This window comes from Heteronotia binoei, chromosome 18 (assembly GCF_032191835.1).
Source record: "Heteronotia binoei isolate CCM8104 ecotype False Entrance Well chromosome 18, APGP_CSIRO_Hbin_v1, whole genome shotgun sequence".
NCBI classification, from domain to species: domain Eukaryota; kingdom Metazoa; phylum Chordata; class Lepidosauria; order Squamata; family Gekkonidae; genus Heteronotia; species Heteronotia binoei.
In genome coordinates this window covers 3,521,164-3,533,169 of record NC_083240.1, presented here as the reverse complement: position 1 = coordinate 3,533,169, position 12,006 = coordinate 3,521,164, and the positions used below count along the sequence as shown (strand labels likewise).

The 12,006-nt window shown below is 49.7% G+C and overlaps 1 protein-coding gene across 3 annotated transcripts; it reads left to right on the top strand.

The window, feature by feature from the left end:
* Window positions 1-11,942, top strand: LOC132586699 (F-box only protein 6-like). Of its 3 annotated transcripts, XM_060258762.1 has the most exons (7): window positions 20-132; window positions 432-710; window positions 1,913-2,204; window positions 4,090-4,216; window positions 6,968-7,063; window positions 8,700-8,835; window positions 10,158-11,942. In XM_060258762.1, the coding sequence occupies exons 2-7, from the start codon at window positions 666-668 to the stop codon at window positions 10,302-10,304; spliced, it is 843 nt and encodes a 280-aa protein (XP_060114745.1). In that variant the 5' UTR covers window positions 20-132; window positions 432-665; the 3' UTR covers window positions 10,305-11,942. The 3 variants fall into 3 exon arrangements, with proteins under 3 accessions (XP_060114746.1, XP_060114745.1, XP_060114747.1); XM_060258763.1 differs by lacking the exon at window positions 432-710 and having other exon boundaries at window positions 1-132; XM_060258764.1 differs by lacking the exons at window positions 20-132; window positions 432-710 and having other exon boundaries at window positions 1,910-2,208; window positions 4,094-4,216.
* Window positions 11,943-12,006: the final 64 nt, after the last annotated feature.

The window sequence follows — 12,006 nt, the reverse complement described above, 5'->3', positions numbered from 1 at the left end:
CCCCGGAGGAGGAGGCCGCGGGAGAACCGGCTCCTCCTCCTCCTCCCCCGGGCCGGCCTCGCCTTCCTCCCGGCCTGCGGAGGCGCCTCCTCTCCCCGCCTGCCTGCCTGCCTGCCTCCATTCGCAGCCCAGGTGAGCCCCGGTGGGGGAGGGCGGCAGCCAAGGGGGGAGCGGGGAGGAGATCAGGCCAGGCAGCAGCCCCTTGCAAGCGAAGCCCTCTGAGCCCGCCCCGCTGCAAAGGGGCGGTTCCGACGACTGGGTAAACCCGGGTCCAGGTCGCAGGTGAAACGCCCGGCGGCTCCTTTTTGCAAGGCAGGCAGGTGTTTGGCGCGCGAGTCGAGGGCGGGGGCGTCTGCATCGGGGGTGGGAGCTGCCATTCAGCCAGGCCAGGCCCGGCCGCTTTCGCTTTCCTGTCTCTTTCCGGCTTGCAGTTCCCAGAAGCGCCTGCCTGGGGCGCCCTCGCGCGGATCTCTCCCTCCCTCTGCTAGAGGGGCTTCAGGTTGACCCGGGGAGAAATCCGAATATCGTCGGCTGCTGCAGCACTTTGCCTCGCAAGCGGGGAGAGGGGCTGCCTTTTAGAAGGGCTTTCGGCTGGTTTTGCAAGAGAGTGAGAACGATCGACAAAAGTGTGCCTGCCTCCTAAGCGGTGCTGTGATCTGAACTCAATGCTCACACGACCTGAGTTCGATCCCAGCAGAAGCTGGATTCAGGTAGCCGGCCCAAGGTTGACTCAGCCTTCCATCCTTCCGAGGTCGGTAAAATGAGTCCCCAGCTTGCTGGGGGGAAAGTGTAAAAGACTGGGGAAGGCAATGGCAAACTACACTGAAAACATTGTGAAAGCAATGTCACCCCAGAGTCAGAAATGACTGGTGCTTGCACAGGGGACCTTTCCTTGTAAGTTATGTCTCCTCTGGCACAGTTTGGTGCAGTGATTAAGTGTGTGGACTCTTATCTGGAAGACCCAGGTTTGATTCCCCAGTCCTCCACTTGCAGCTGCTGGAATGGCCTCGGGTTGGCCATAGCTCTCGCAGGAGTTGTCCTTGAAAGGGCAGCAGAGATCTCTCAGCCCCACTCAGCTCACAGGGTGTCTGTTGTGGGGGGAGGGGGAAGTAAAGGAGATTATGACTGCTCTGTGATTCAGAGTATAGGGCGGGGTATAAATCCAATGTCGTCTTCTACTACTGAAGCGTGGTTTAAGAATAAGGAGAATTTCACAAATTGCTTCCTTCTTGCCATGAAAATGGGCCTGGCTAGCTGTGCAGTAAAGAGCCCCGTGGCGCAGAGTGGTAAAGCTGCAGTACTGCAGTCGGAGCTTTCAGCTCACGACCTGAGTTCGATCCCAGCGGAAGCTGGTTCAGGTAGCTGGCTCCAGGTTGACTTAGCCTCCCATCCTTTGGAGGTTGATCAAATGAGTCCCCAGCTTGCTGGGGGGAAAGTGTAGATGACCGGGGAAGGCAATGGCAAACCACTCCGTAAAAAGTCTGCCGTGAAAAAGTTGTGAAAGCAACGTCACCCCAGAGTCGAAAACGACTGGTGCTTGCACAGGGGGACTAGCTTTACCTTTTTTAGCTGTGCAATAACCACACTAGTCTACCTTGCAGGGCTGTCGGAATCAGCTTTCACGCTCTTGGTTTTGGGGCACGACAGGCAATCTGTGAAACAGGAGAGTGGATCGGATGGACTCCTGGTCTGATTCTGCAGCGCTCGTCTCATCTGCCTCCCTCACAGGGGTGTTATGTCTAACTTATGAAGATGAGTGCAGCTTGGTTAGAACTCCCAGGACACTTTCCCAGGGATCCCCTGATAGGAAGCAATTTGTATTTTGGCGTTTACTTTTTTGCACTGATTCGCAGCCTCCAGCACTGCTGGATGTCTCTGGAGGGCCTCAGCCTCTCTAACCTCTTTCTGGCAGGCAGCTCAGGCCTCTGGGAAGGCAGGAAAGAGGATGGTCCACATCGGAGACCTGCCCGAAGACCTCCTTCTGCACTTGCTCTCTCTGGTGCCCGGCAGGGACCTGATCCGCAACTGCCGGCTGGTTTGCTCCCAGTGGCGAGACCTGGTGGATGTGCCCACCCTGTGGAAACGCAAGTGCCAGCGGGAGGGCCACCTTCCCAGGGGGCAGGAAAGGAGCGTCCCCGACTGGAAGATTTTCTACTTCCTTTGCATTCTGAAGAGGAACCTAATCAAAAATCCTGCGGCTGAAGGTGGGTCCTTAAAAGAAAAAGAAGAAACGCTCCTTCCAGATTTAAAACCGGTTCACCCAACCCTTTTTCCTAGCTGAGTGGCCAGTCCATCAACCGCAGAGGATAGCATCCTTAGGACCATACCCTTTCAGAGTGCAGGATGGAGTGTCTCAAATTTGGATGCTCCCCTCCCCATAACTCAGCTGTTCCTTGCCTATAGAAAATGAGCATTTCAAGAAAAGAGGGTAGGCTGGAATACTCTTTCCTGAACTGGCAGTTTTCTCCTGGCAAAGAGTATTTTAGAGGGAGCGGAATATCACTCAAATCAAAATCGGTTAATATTTCTTTTAATTTGACTAAACGTCCAATTTTTTTTTGTTCTTAGGGGCTGCACGCCACCCCTGAGTTTGTAAGCAGTTATACTAGAAAATAACTAATATATTTAGGAGCAAATGTTTAATTCATCAAAATGTTCTGAGATTCTTTGGCTCTTGTTAACATGAATGGCTTCCCCCTGCTGTGTGTGTGTTCTGAAATGTGAAAAAACTGGACTTTCTGGAAACAGACAGAACTGAGAGGGAAACAAATCTGGAGTGAACGTATTTAAAAGGCAGTCAACATGGTTTGTGTGTGTATTCGTTTTCTACCAGGTTAACCGAGCTGGCTGTCTTCTCAAAGCATCATGGGAACTGTAGTTTGGTGGGGGGGGATGCTGGCAATAGCTAAAGAACTACTGTTCCCAGCATATCTGTGGGAGACTCCTTAAGTCTATAGTGTAGAAAAGCCGTTATAAATATAGGCAAGAGAACCAGAAATGTAACCATTTTAAAGAACCTGCTCTGTCCCTTTCTAGAATAGAATGCTTTGCAAAGTTTGAGTTCTCTTTTCTTTCAGGAACTGAGTGTGTTGTTATATGTTAGCTTCTGCTGCTCTTTTCCTGTGAATATATTATGTACTTGAAAATAGAATTTTTAGGGCTCTGGGTTTTCCTCTACTTTATTTATTTGTTCTTTGAGGTGTAGAATTCAGCCTTACTTTTAGATCCAGCTAATTGACTCCGGTTCTCCTAAAGGATTTTGGGAATTGTAGAACAAAGTAGGAGTCAAATGACACCTTTGAGACCGACAAAGTTTTATTTAGAATGTAAGTTTTCGTATGCATGCATACTTCGTCAGACGAGGAGATCCCCTTGCCTGAAGAAGTATGCATGCATAAAAAAGCTTACATTCTGAATAAAACTTTGTTGGTCTTAAAGGTGCTAGTTGACTCTGACTTTGTTCTACTGCTTCAGACCAACACGGCCGCCCACTTAGATCTATCTACCTGGGAATTGTAGTGAGATGCAGAGAACCTCCATTTGCAATCCCTAGAACTGCAGTTCCCAGAATTCCTCAGTGAGACTGAATGTCCATTAACCACTATAGATACAGAGCGTAAAACCCCCAAAGAGAGCAGTTTTAAAGGGTGGGGTTTTTTGTCGCTTTCTGGGTGATGCATTCCAAGGCAAGTGATATATTTTAGTTTCTGCTTGCACTCTTCAGTGGCAATTCATGCCACAAGTCTGTGAATGTGGTGAAATTTTAAGAATAAATAGGATTAAAACTTCAGGTCCCTTTCAGTCGTGCTGGTAGTTCGAGGGTATCTCCCTTTGTCCGATATCTTTGGATGAGTTATTACCCTGAAAATGTTGTTTGTCTCTAAGCGTTGCTGGACTCAAATTTAGCTGTTCATCTGTCCTGTAACCGCTGTGTTCAGATGCTCACTTGCCTTCCCTTTTAAGGGAACGGAGACTTTGCCCCAAATTCTCCAGCATCTTTAGCTGTTCCTGTCCCCCCCCCGCCACCCACCCAGCCAGATTAACCTCTCATCCAATCCTGTCCATTCTCCTTAACTTCCTTTCCCACAGATAGTTTTAAGCACTGGAAAATCGACTCCAATGAAGGAGATGAGTGGAAGGTGGAAGATCTGCCTGGAGCTCATGGGAGAAACTTTCCCCAGCCAGCCATTCAGAAATACTTTGTCACGTCTTATGGGTGAGATCCTTGGCTCTGGATTTCTTGAGCATTTCTTTTCTACGCAGTGATAAACACCAGTCAGAACTGGTAAGAAACACTCCATAGGATGAACAGCTATTTGAAACTCATTTCCTATCACAAAACATTAAGACTAAGCAAGATAATGCAACAGGATTTTAGATGCTCCAGTTGTTGTTTTTTAAAATGGGACCCATGGCATTGAGTGCCAAAAGTTCTTAACCAGATGGCACTTCCCTAGGGTTGCCAACTCTAGGGTGGGAAATTCCTGGAGATCTGGGGGTGACTGTGCAGAAGGAATTTCACCTTATGAAATTTCACCTGTATGGTATACCTTGGAGTCTGAAGCTGCCAACTTGTCCCGGGGAATTCATCTCTGTAGCCTGGAGGTGAATTGTAATTCCAGGAGATGTCCAGGCCCCACCTGAAAAGTGGCACCCCTACACTCCCCCTTTGGCAGAGTTTTATATTTAAGAACCAATAACTTAGGAGGGGGAGACTTAGAAGAAGATGATATTGGATTTATATCCTGCCCTCCACTGCAAATCTCAGAGTGGCTCACAATCTCCTTTATCCTCCTCCCCCACAACAGACACCCTGTGAGGTGGGTGGGGCTGAGAGGGCTCTCCCAGCAGCTGCCCTTTCAAGGACAACCTCTGCCAGAGCTATGGCTAACCCAAGGCCAAGGCCATTCCAGCAGCTGCAAATGGAGGAGTGAGGAATCAAACCGAGTTCTCCCAGATAAGAGTCCGCTCACTTAACCACTATGGCTGCCCCAAGGCCATTCCAGCAGCTGCAAGTGGAGGAGTGGGGAATCGAACCCGGTTCTCCCAGATAAGAGTCTGCGCACTTAACCACTACATCAAACTGGAGAGGGACCAGGACAAAAATGGACCCCTCATACACCTGCAGTGGCCATGCAAAGCTATTGAGATTTGGGTGGAGGGGAAGGAAGCCATTTTGAGAACAGGCCATGGTTTAATCAAGGGTTAAGGCCCAGAGTCCATCTAGTCCAGCGTTGGTACTCATCTTGGCCAGCCTGATGTTACATGAATGCAGGGTGCTTTTTTTTTTGAGAAAAAGCCCAGCAGGAACTTTTTTGCATATTAGGCCACACCCCCTGATGCCAAACCAGCCGGAACTGTGTTCCTGTGCGTTCCTGCTCAAAAAAAGCCCCGGATGAACATATGAAGCTGAATCCATCCAAACCTTAGTCCATCAGTATTGTCTCATCTGACTGGCTGCAGCTCCCCAAGGTCTCCCAGGTAGCAAACTTTCGTGTCGCCTACTGCTGGGTCATTTTAACTGGAGGTGCTGGAGGTTGAACCTGGAACCTTCAGCACACCAAGAAATTCTGAACTGTGACCCCTCCCCACAGGCTTCCAGCGGTCTATAATTTAAGTATGAAGTCCATTTGTACTATTGCCCTTCACTCAGGTGTTCAGAGGTATGCAGCCATCCCCAATGCATGTGGATTCAACTGCTCACCGTTGTTCCAGGGAGGCAAAGTAAAAAAGTCTGCCGTGAAAACGTCATGATGCAACGTCACCCCAGAGTCGAAAACGACCGGTGTTTCCACAGGGGACTACCCTTTACCTTTAAATAGAGCAAGTGCTATGCAAGGGCTCCGTTCCAGTTACTGACAGCTGCCAAAATGAAAAACCGCTGAAGGGTTATGAAGAGGGAAGAAGAGATCATGTTGCTGCAGTAATTGCAAGATCTCTCCTGGGGGCACCAGCAGGTCTCCCTTTCTGCTTCGGCTCCCTCCTGCATTTATCATGGGGGGGGAGGGGAGTCAAATGATTGGAGAACATGTTTAGTGTAGTAGTGAAGTGTGAAGACTCTTATCTGGGAGAACTGGGTTTGATTCCCCACTCCTCCACTTGCACCCGCTAGCATAGCCTTGGATCAGCCATAGTGGTGAAGTGAGCGGACTCTTATCTGGGAGAACCGGGTTTGATTCCCCACTCCTCCACTTGCACCTGCTGGAATGGCCTTGGGTCAGCCATAGTGGTTAAGTGAGCAGACTCTTATCTGGGAGAACCGGGTTTGATTCCCCACTCCTCCACTTGCAGCTGCTGGAATGGCCTTGGGTCAGCCATAGTGGTTAAGTGTGAGGACTCTTATCTGGGAGAACCAGGTTTGATTCCCCACTCCTCCACTTGCAGCACCTGGAATGGCCTTGGGCCAGCCATAGTGGTTAAGTGAGAGGACTCTTATCTGGGAGAACCGGGTTTGATTCCCCACTCCTCCACTTGCAGCTGCTGGAATGGCCTTGGGTCAGCCATAGTGGTTAAGTGTGAGGACTCTTATCTGGGAGAACCAGGTTTGATTCCCCACTCCTCCACTTGCAGCTGCTGGAATGGCCTTGGGGCAGCCATAGTGGTTAAGTGAGCAGACTCTTATCTGGGAGAACCGGGTTTGATTCCCCACTCCTTCACTTGCAGCTGCTGGAATGGCCTTGGGTCAGCCATAGTGGTTAAGTGAGCGGACTCTTATCTGGGAGAACCAGCTTTGATTCCCCGCTCCTCCACTTGCAGCGGCTAGCATGGCCTTGGGTCAGCCATGGCTCTGACAAAGGTTGTCCTTGAAAGGGCAGCTGCTGTGAGAGCCCTCTCAGCCACACCCACCTCACAGGGTGTCTGTTGTGGGGGAGGAAGGTAGAGGAGATTGTGAGCCGCTCTGAGCCTCTTTGGAGTGGAGGGCGGGATATAAATCCAATATCATCATCATCTTCTGATCTGTCCTCAGGCCCTGCATGAAGTCCCAAGTCATCGACTTAAAGAAGGAGGGCTACTGGGCCGAGCTGATGGACAAGACCAAGCCAGATATCGTCGTGAAGGATTGGTGAGTAGGGCCGGGGGGGAGGGTTAGCTTATGTTAAGGCAAGCAGCGATCTTTTGGCCATCCCACTGCTTAGGGTGGCCTATCCAGCACTGGCCTGAACCTCAGACTTTTCCCTTGTGGCTCCGGTTCTGTGAGATGGGCTCTCTGAAGATGTGAGGGAGCCCTCCACAGAGATCTTAAGGAGGCACCGCAAGGCTTCCTTCTTTGCTGGGGCTTTTTTGAGGGGTTTGAATGGCAGGCATCATTTAGAGCAGGGGTGGCCAAACTGTGGCTCGGGAGCCACATGTGGCTCTTTCACACATATTGTGTGGCTCTTGAAGCCTCCACCACCCCGTCAGCCACCTTGGAGAAGGCATTTGTCTCTTTAAATCACTTTGCCAAGCCAGCCAGCAGCTTGGGAAACGCATTTAAAGTTGCTTTCTTTCCACCTCTCAAACTATGCTCTGCTGCTTCGGACCAACACCACAGCTACCTGAATGTAAAGGAAATGAAGAAAAACCTGAGATGGATGTTGGGGGGGCGCAGATATGTCTGTAGCTCAAGACCAACCAGTGAGTCAGATGCAGGAGGCAGAAGAATGTCTGCTTGCTGTCTCCTCCCTCTGGCCCTGGCGACAGCAACTTGGGCAAGTTCAGGATGTCTGGCTGGCTGGAACTAGAGCAGGGCGGAACTGCTCTTGCTGTGTTCCGCTGTCTGATGCTGGGCCTGAGAGAGAGAGGAGAAGAAGGACGGCACTGGATTTATATTCCGCCCTCCACTCAAGAGTCTCAGAGCGGGGCTCAGCATCTCCTTTATCTTCCTCCGCCACAACAGACACCCTGTGAGGTGGGTGCGGCTGAGAGAGCTCTGACAAAAGCTGCCCTTTCAAGGACAACTCCTGCGATAGCTCTGGCTGACTGAAGGCCATTCCAGCAGCTGCAAGGGGAGGAGTGGGGAATCAAACCCGGTTCTCCCACATAAGAGTCCGCTCACTTAACAACTATGGCTGACCCAAGGCCATTCCAGCAGCTGCAACTGGAGCAGTGGGGAATCAGTGGAGAGCCAGTTTGGTGTAGTGGTTGAGTGTGCGGACTCTTATCTTGGAGAACAGGGTTTGATTCCCCACTCCTCCAATTACAGCTGCTGGAATGGCCTTGGGTGAGCCATAGCTATGGCAGAGGTTGACCTTGAAAGGGCAGCTGCTGTGAGAGCCCTCTCCAGCCCCACCCACCTCACAGGGTGTCTGTTGTGGGGGAGGAAGGTAAAGGACATTGTGAGCCGCTCTGAGACTCTTCGGAGTGGAGGGCGGGATATAAATCCAATGTCTTCATCTTCTTCAAACCCGGTTCTCCCAGATAAGAGTCTGCACACTTCACCACTATGGCTGCCCCAAGGCCATTCCAGCAGCTGCCAGTGGAGGAGTGGGGAATCAAACCCGGTTCTCCCAGATAAGAGTTCGCACACTTCACCACTATGGCTGCCCCAAGGCCATTCCAGCAGCTGCAAGTGGAGGAGTGGGGAATCAAACCCGGTTCTCCCAGATAAGAATCCGCACACTTACCCACTGGCTCTCAGAGGGAGGCCCCTTCCCCGTATGGCCTTGTGCATATGTAACAGCTCCGTGCTTGATGCTTTCCTCCCTCTCACCCGAACCCAGGTATGCCGCCAGGTTTGATTGTGGCTGCCAGTACAAACTGAACGTCAGGCTGCTCTCTGCAAACTACATCGTCCTGGCAGAATTTGACCCAGAAAAGGTGATGATCGAACAGTGGAGCGATGCAGAATGGCGTGAGGTGAGGACACTGCTGGCCCAATCGATCCTTTCTGAGTTGGGGTGCATCAAATGTGTGAAAAGGTCACTGCTGGCCTTGTTGGGTTTTTAGGTTCACAGTTAAATTTCTGTCACTTCTGCATTTTGCTCTGGAAGTCACTTTTAGATCCCCAAGATATTTTAAATGCTTTTTTTTTTTTTTTAAAGTGGGGCTCTTGGGCTGGTCATGAAAAAAGAATTGCATATTTATACCCTGCTCTTCTCCCTGAGTCAGAGACTCAGAGCAGCTCACAGTCTCCCATATCTTCTGCCCCAACAACAGACACCCTGTGAGGTGGGTGGAGCTGAGAGGGTTATCACAGCAGCTGCCCTTTCAAGGACAACCTCTGCCAGAGCTATGGCTGACCCAAGGCCATTCCAGCAGCTGCAAGGGGAAGAGTAGGGAATCAAACCCGGTTCTCCCAGATAACAGTCCGAACACTTAACCACTATGGCTGCTCCAAGGCCATTCCAGCAGCTGCAAAGGGAGGAGTGGGGAATCAAACCCGGTTCTCCCAGATAAGAGTCCGCGCACTTAACCACTACGGCTGACCCAAGGCCATTCCAGCAGCTGCAAGTGGAGGAGTGGGGGAATCAAACCCGGATCTTCCAGATTAGAGTCCCCTCACTTCACCACTATGGCTGACCCAAGGCCATTCCAGCAGCTGCAAGGGGAGGAGTAGGGAATCAAACCTGGTTCTCCCAGATAACAGTCTGCTCACTTAACCACTATGGGTGGCCCAAGGCCATTCCAGCAGGTGCAAGTGGAGAAGTGGGGAATCAAACCCGGTTCTCTTAGATAAGAGTCTGCTCACTTAACCACTATGGCTGATCCAAGGCTATGCTAGCGGGTGCAATGGGAGGAGTGGGGAATCAAACCCGGTTCTCCCAGATAAGAGTCCGCACACTTAACAACTACACCAAACTGGCACCAGGCAGGCAAAGCTGCCCACCTGTGGACAAGGAAGGCATTCTGGCATGCCTGGGAGGCTGGCCAGGTGTTAGGAAAATGTGTCTTTTTGAATTAACCAAAAGAGGGGGTGTCTCTCCCCCTCTCTTCCAGTCCAGTGAGCATGTCCTACTAGGGAATGAGGTAGCGGCAGGAAGAAGTCCCAGAGAGGTGGGTGGGATTGCCAAGAAGGTTATAAAATATTGCAGGGGGAGTTTTGAGAGCAGAAATATGTAAATGTTTCTCTCACCCCATGACTTCTTATGATCTCTCACCCTGTGTCTCCTAGTTTGGAATATGACATGGGCTAGAACAAAGCTGATGAAATCCAATCTTTCCCCCCTTTGCTTTTTCAGATGACTCACACTTTTCACAACTACCCTTCCGGCGTCCGCTACATCTATTTTCAACACGGGGGCCAAGACACTCAGTTCTGGGCGGGCTGGTACGGTGTCCGTGTAACCAACAGCAGTATCACCATTGGCCCAGAGGTGGCCTCCTGAGGAGGGGAAACTGGATCGAGCCCCCCTGGGCAGCGCTTTTCGACCTCTTGTGGAATTGGTGGGCAAAGTCTTCTCCCCGCCCCTTTCCGTTTGCACTCCAGTTGCCTTTGCAATTTTAGACATCCTCTGCTTTCTTTGGAGGTGTCCGTTGGCACCCCGCAGCCTCACTCAGAGCGTCTGCCGGCTCTTAAACCCAACCGATGCTTAACTTTGGAGCTTGTGGAGCAGATCGAAGGAGGGATGGAGGATGGGCATTGAGCTGGTTTCTGGGAGCAAAAGGGGAGAAGTGCCAGAGAGAGCTTTTACCCCAGTTGGCTCTCCTTTCAAAGATGGCCAACAACGCCACTGGGAGAAGCCGTTTCCTGTCATGGCTATGAATGAATCAGTCTGCTATTCAAGGCATGAGAACTTTGCCATTGCAGGGTTAGGGAGAGACGGAGGGAGAACAGAATACTACGATTTCAGGAGAGCTCTTTATGATTACTGTTAATTCTTCCCTATGTCAGTGCATCCTCTTCATTCACCACTGAAGTGTCTCTCAGCACTTGGTGACCAGTATCTTTCTTGTTTTTATATTTTGAACAAGGAGCAAAGTCCAGCATATTGAAAAAGACTGCCTCTGGGATGGGGAGGAATGCCCTTCTTACAGCGTTTTGCACCCATGTCTAAATAAATCTTGCTGAAACAAACGAAGCAACTGTGTATAATAAATAAACATTGTAAATAAAAACCTTCATTAGTTTCTTCGTTTATAATATATCAAAATGCTTTGTGTTCATCGAATATACTCATAGAAAAATCCAATAACATATCAGATTGCAGAATACCGCAGTGCTGAATAAATAATGTCAGAAGCTTCTTGGTGTAGATCAGAGGGTTATTTTTCAGTAAAGTAACACAGTCACTGTTCCGTACTGCCCCACAAAATGAAGTTCAGCTCCAACTGGTTCCAGAAGGAAGATCCGTCTTCCCCAACACGTTTGCTAGCTAATTACAGCCAAGTTTCATGTCTTCTGCTTTCTCAAAAGCCGATACTAATCAGCATCCCGACAAATAAATATGAATACCATAAACATGAATACCGTAGACATATAAAACACCCCAACACATATTAAAAGCAAAGGCGGCATACCTGTGTTATCTTGAGACTTCTATGCAAGTTCCTCAAAATTGGCACATGCTCCAAAAAGTCAACCAATGCTAAAAACCTTATGGGAAATGTGCCAGGTGTCATACTACAGCGGCTAAAAGGTACAATCCCAAAAATCATATGCAAAGAGGGTCACCATGTACAACGTTATCCTAATTCTTACCAAACTGCTATGTAGTCTTCAAAGAAAACAGTACTTTGAGTACTGAAAGTCCTCCCTTTGATCTGCACCAAGAAAACTTGTTTGTCCAGCACGGTGGTATTGTGCAGTCAGAGATCTTACTGTTTTTTTGTACGAATATATTGATGAACACAAGACATTCCAATATCCTATAAAATAAGAAACTACAAAGGTTTTCATTTCCGTTTATCATGCACAGTTGCTTCACTTTTGTTTCAGTTCTTCTGCTGTGTGTTCATTTTGGTTTTGTAAACAAATATCGCCGCATTTTGTGTCCATGTCTAAATAAATTCATGATTAAACAATCCTTCTCTCCCACCTCCTGCTCTTCGAGGTCCTTCAGACGGAGATGGGGTTTTCATCTTGCAAAA

Coding starts and splice junctions, on each gene's coding strand:
- LOC132586699 (XM_060258762.1), top strand. CDS start 666: ATGCTCACACGACCTGAGTTCGATCCCAGCAGAAGCTGGATTCAG. Junction 7,064..8,699: donor GATATCGTCGTGAAGGATTG/GTGAGTAGGGCC, acceptor ACCCGAACCCAG/GTATGCCGCCAGGTTTGATT. Junction 8,836..10,157: donor GCGATGCAGAATGGCGTGAG/GTGAGGACACTG, acceptor TTGCTTTTTCAG/ATGACTCACACTTTTCACAA.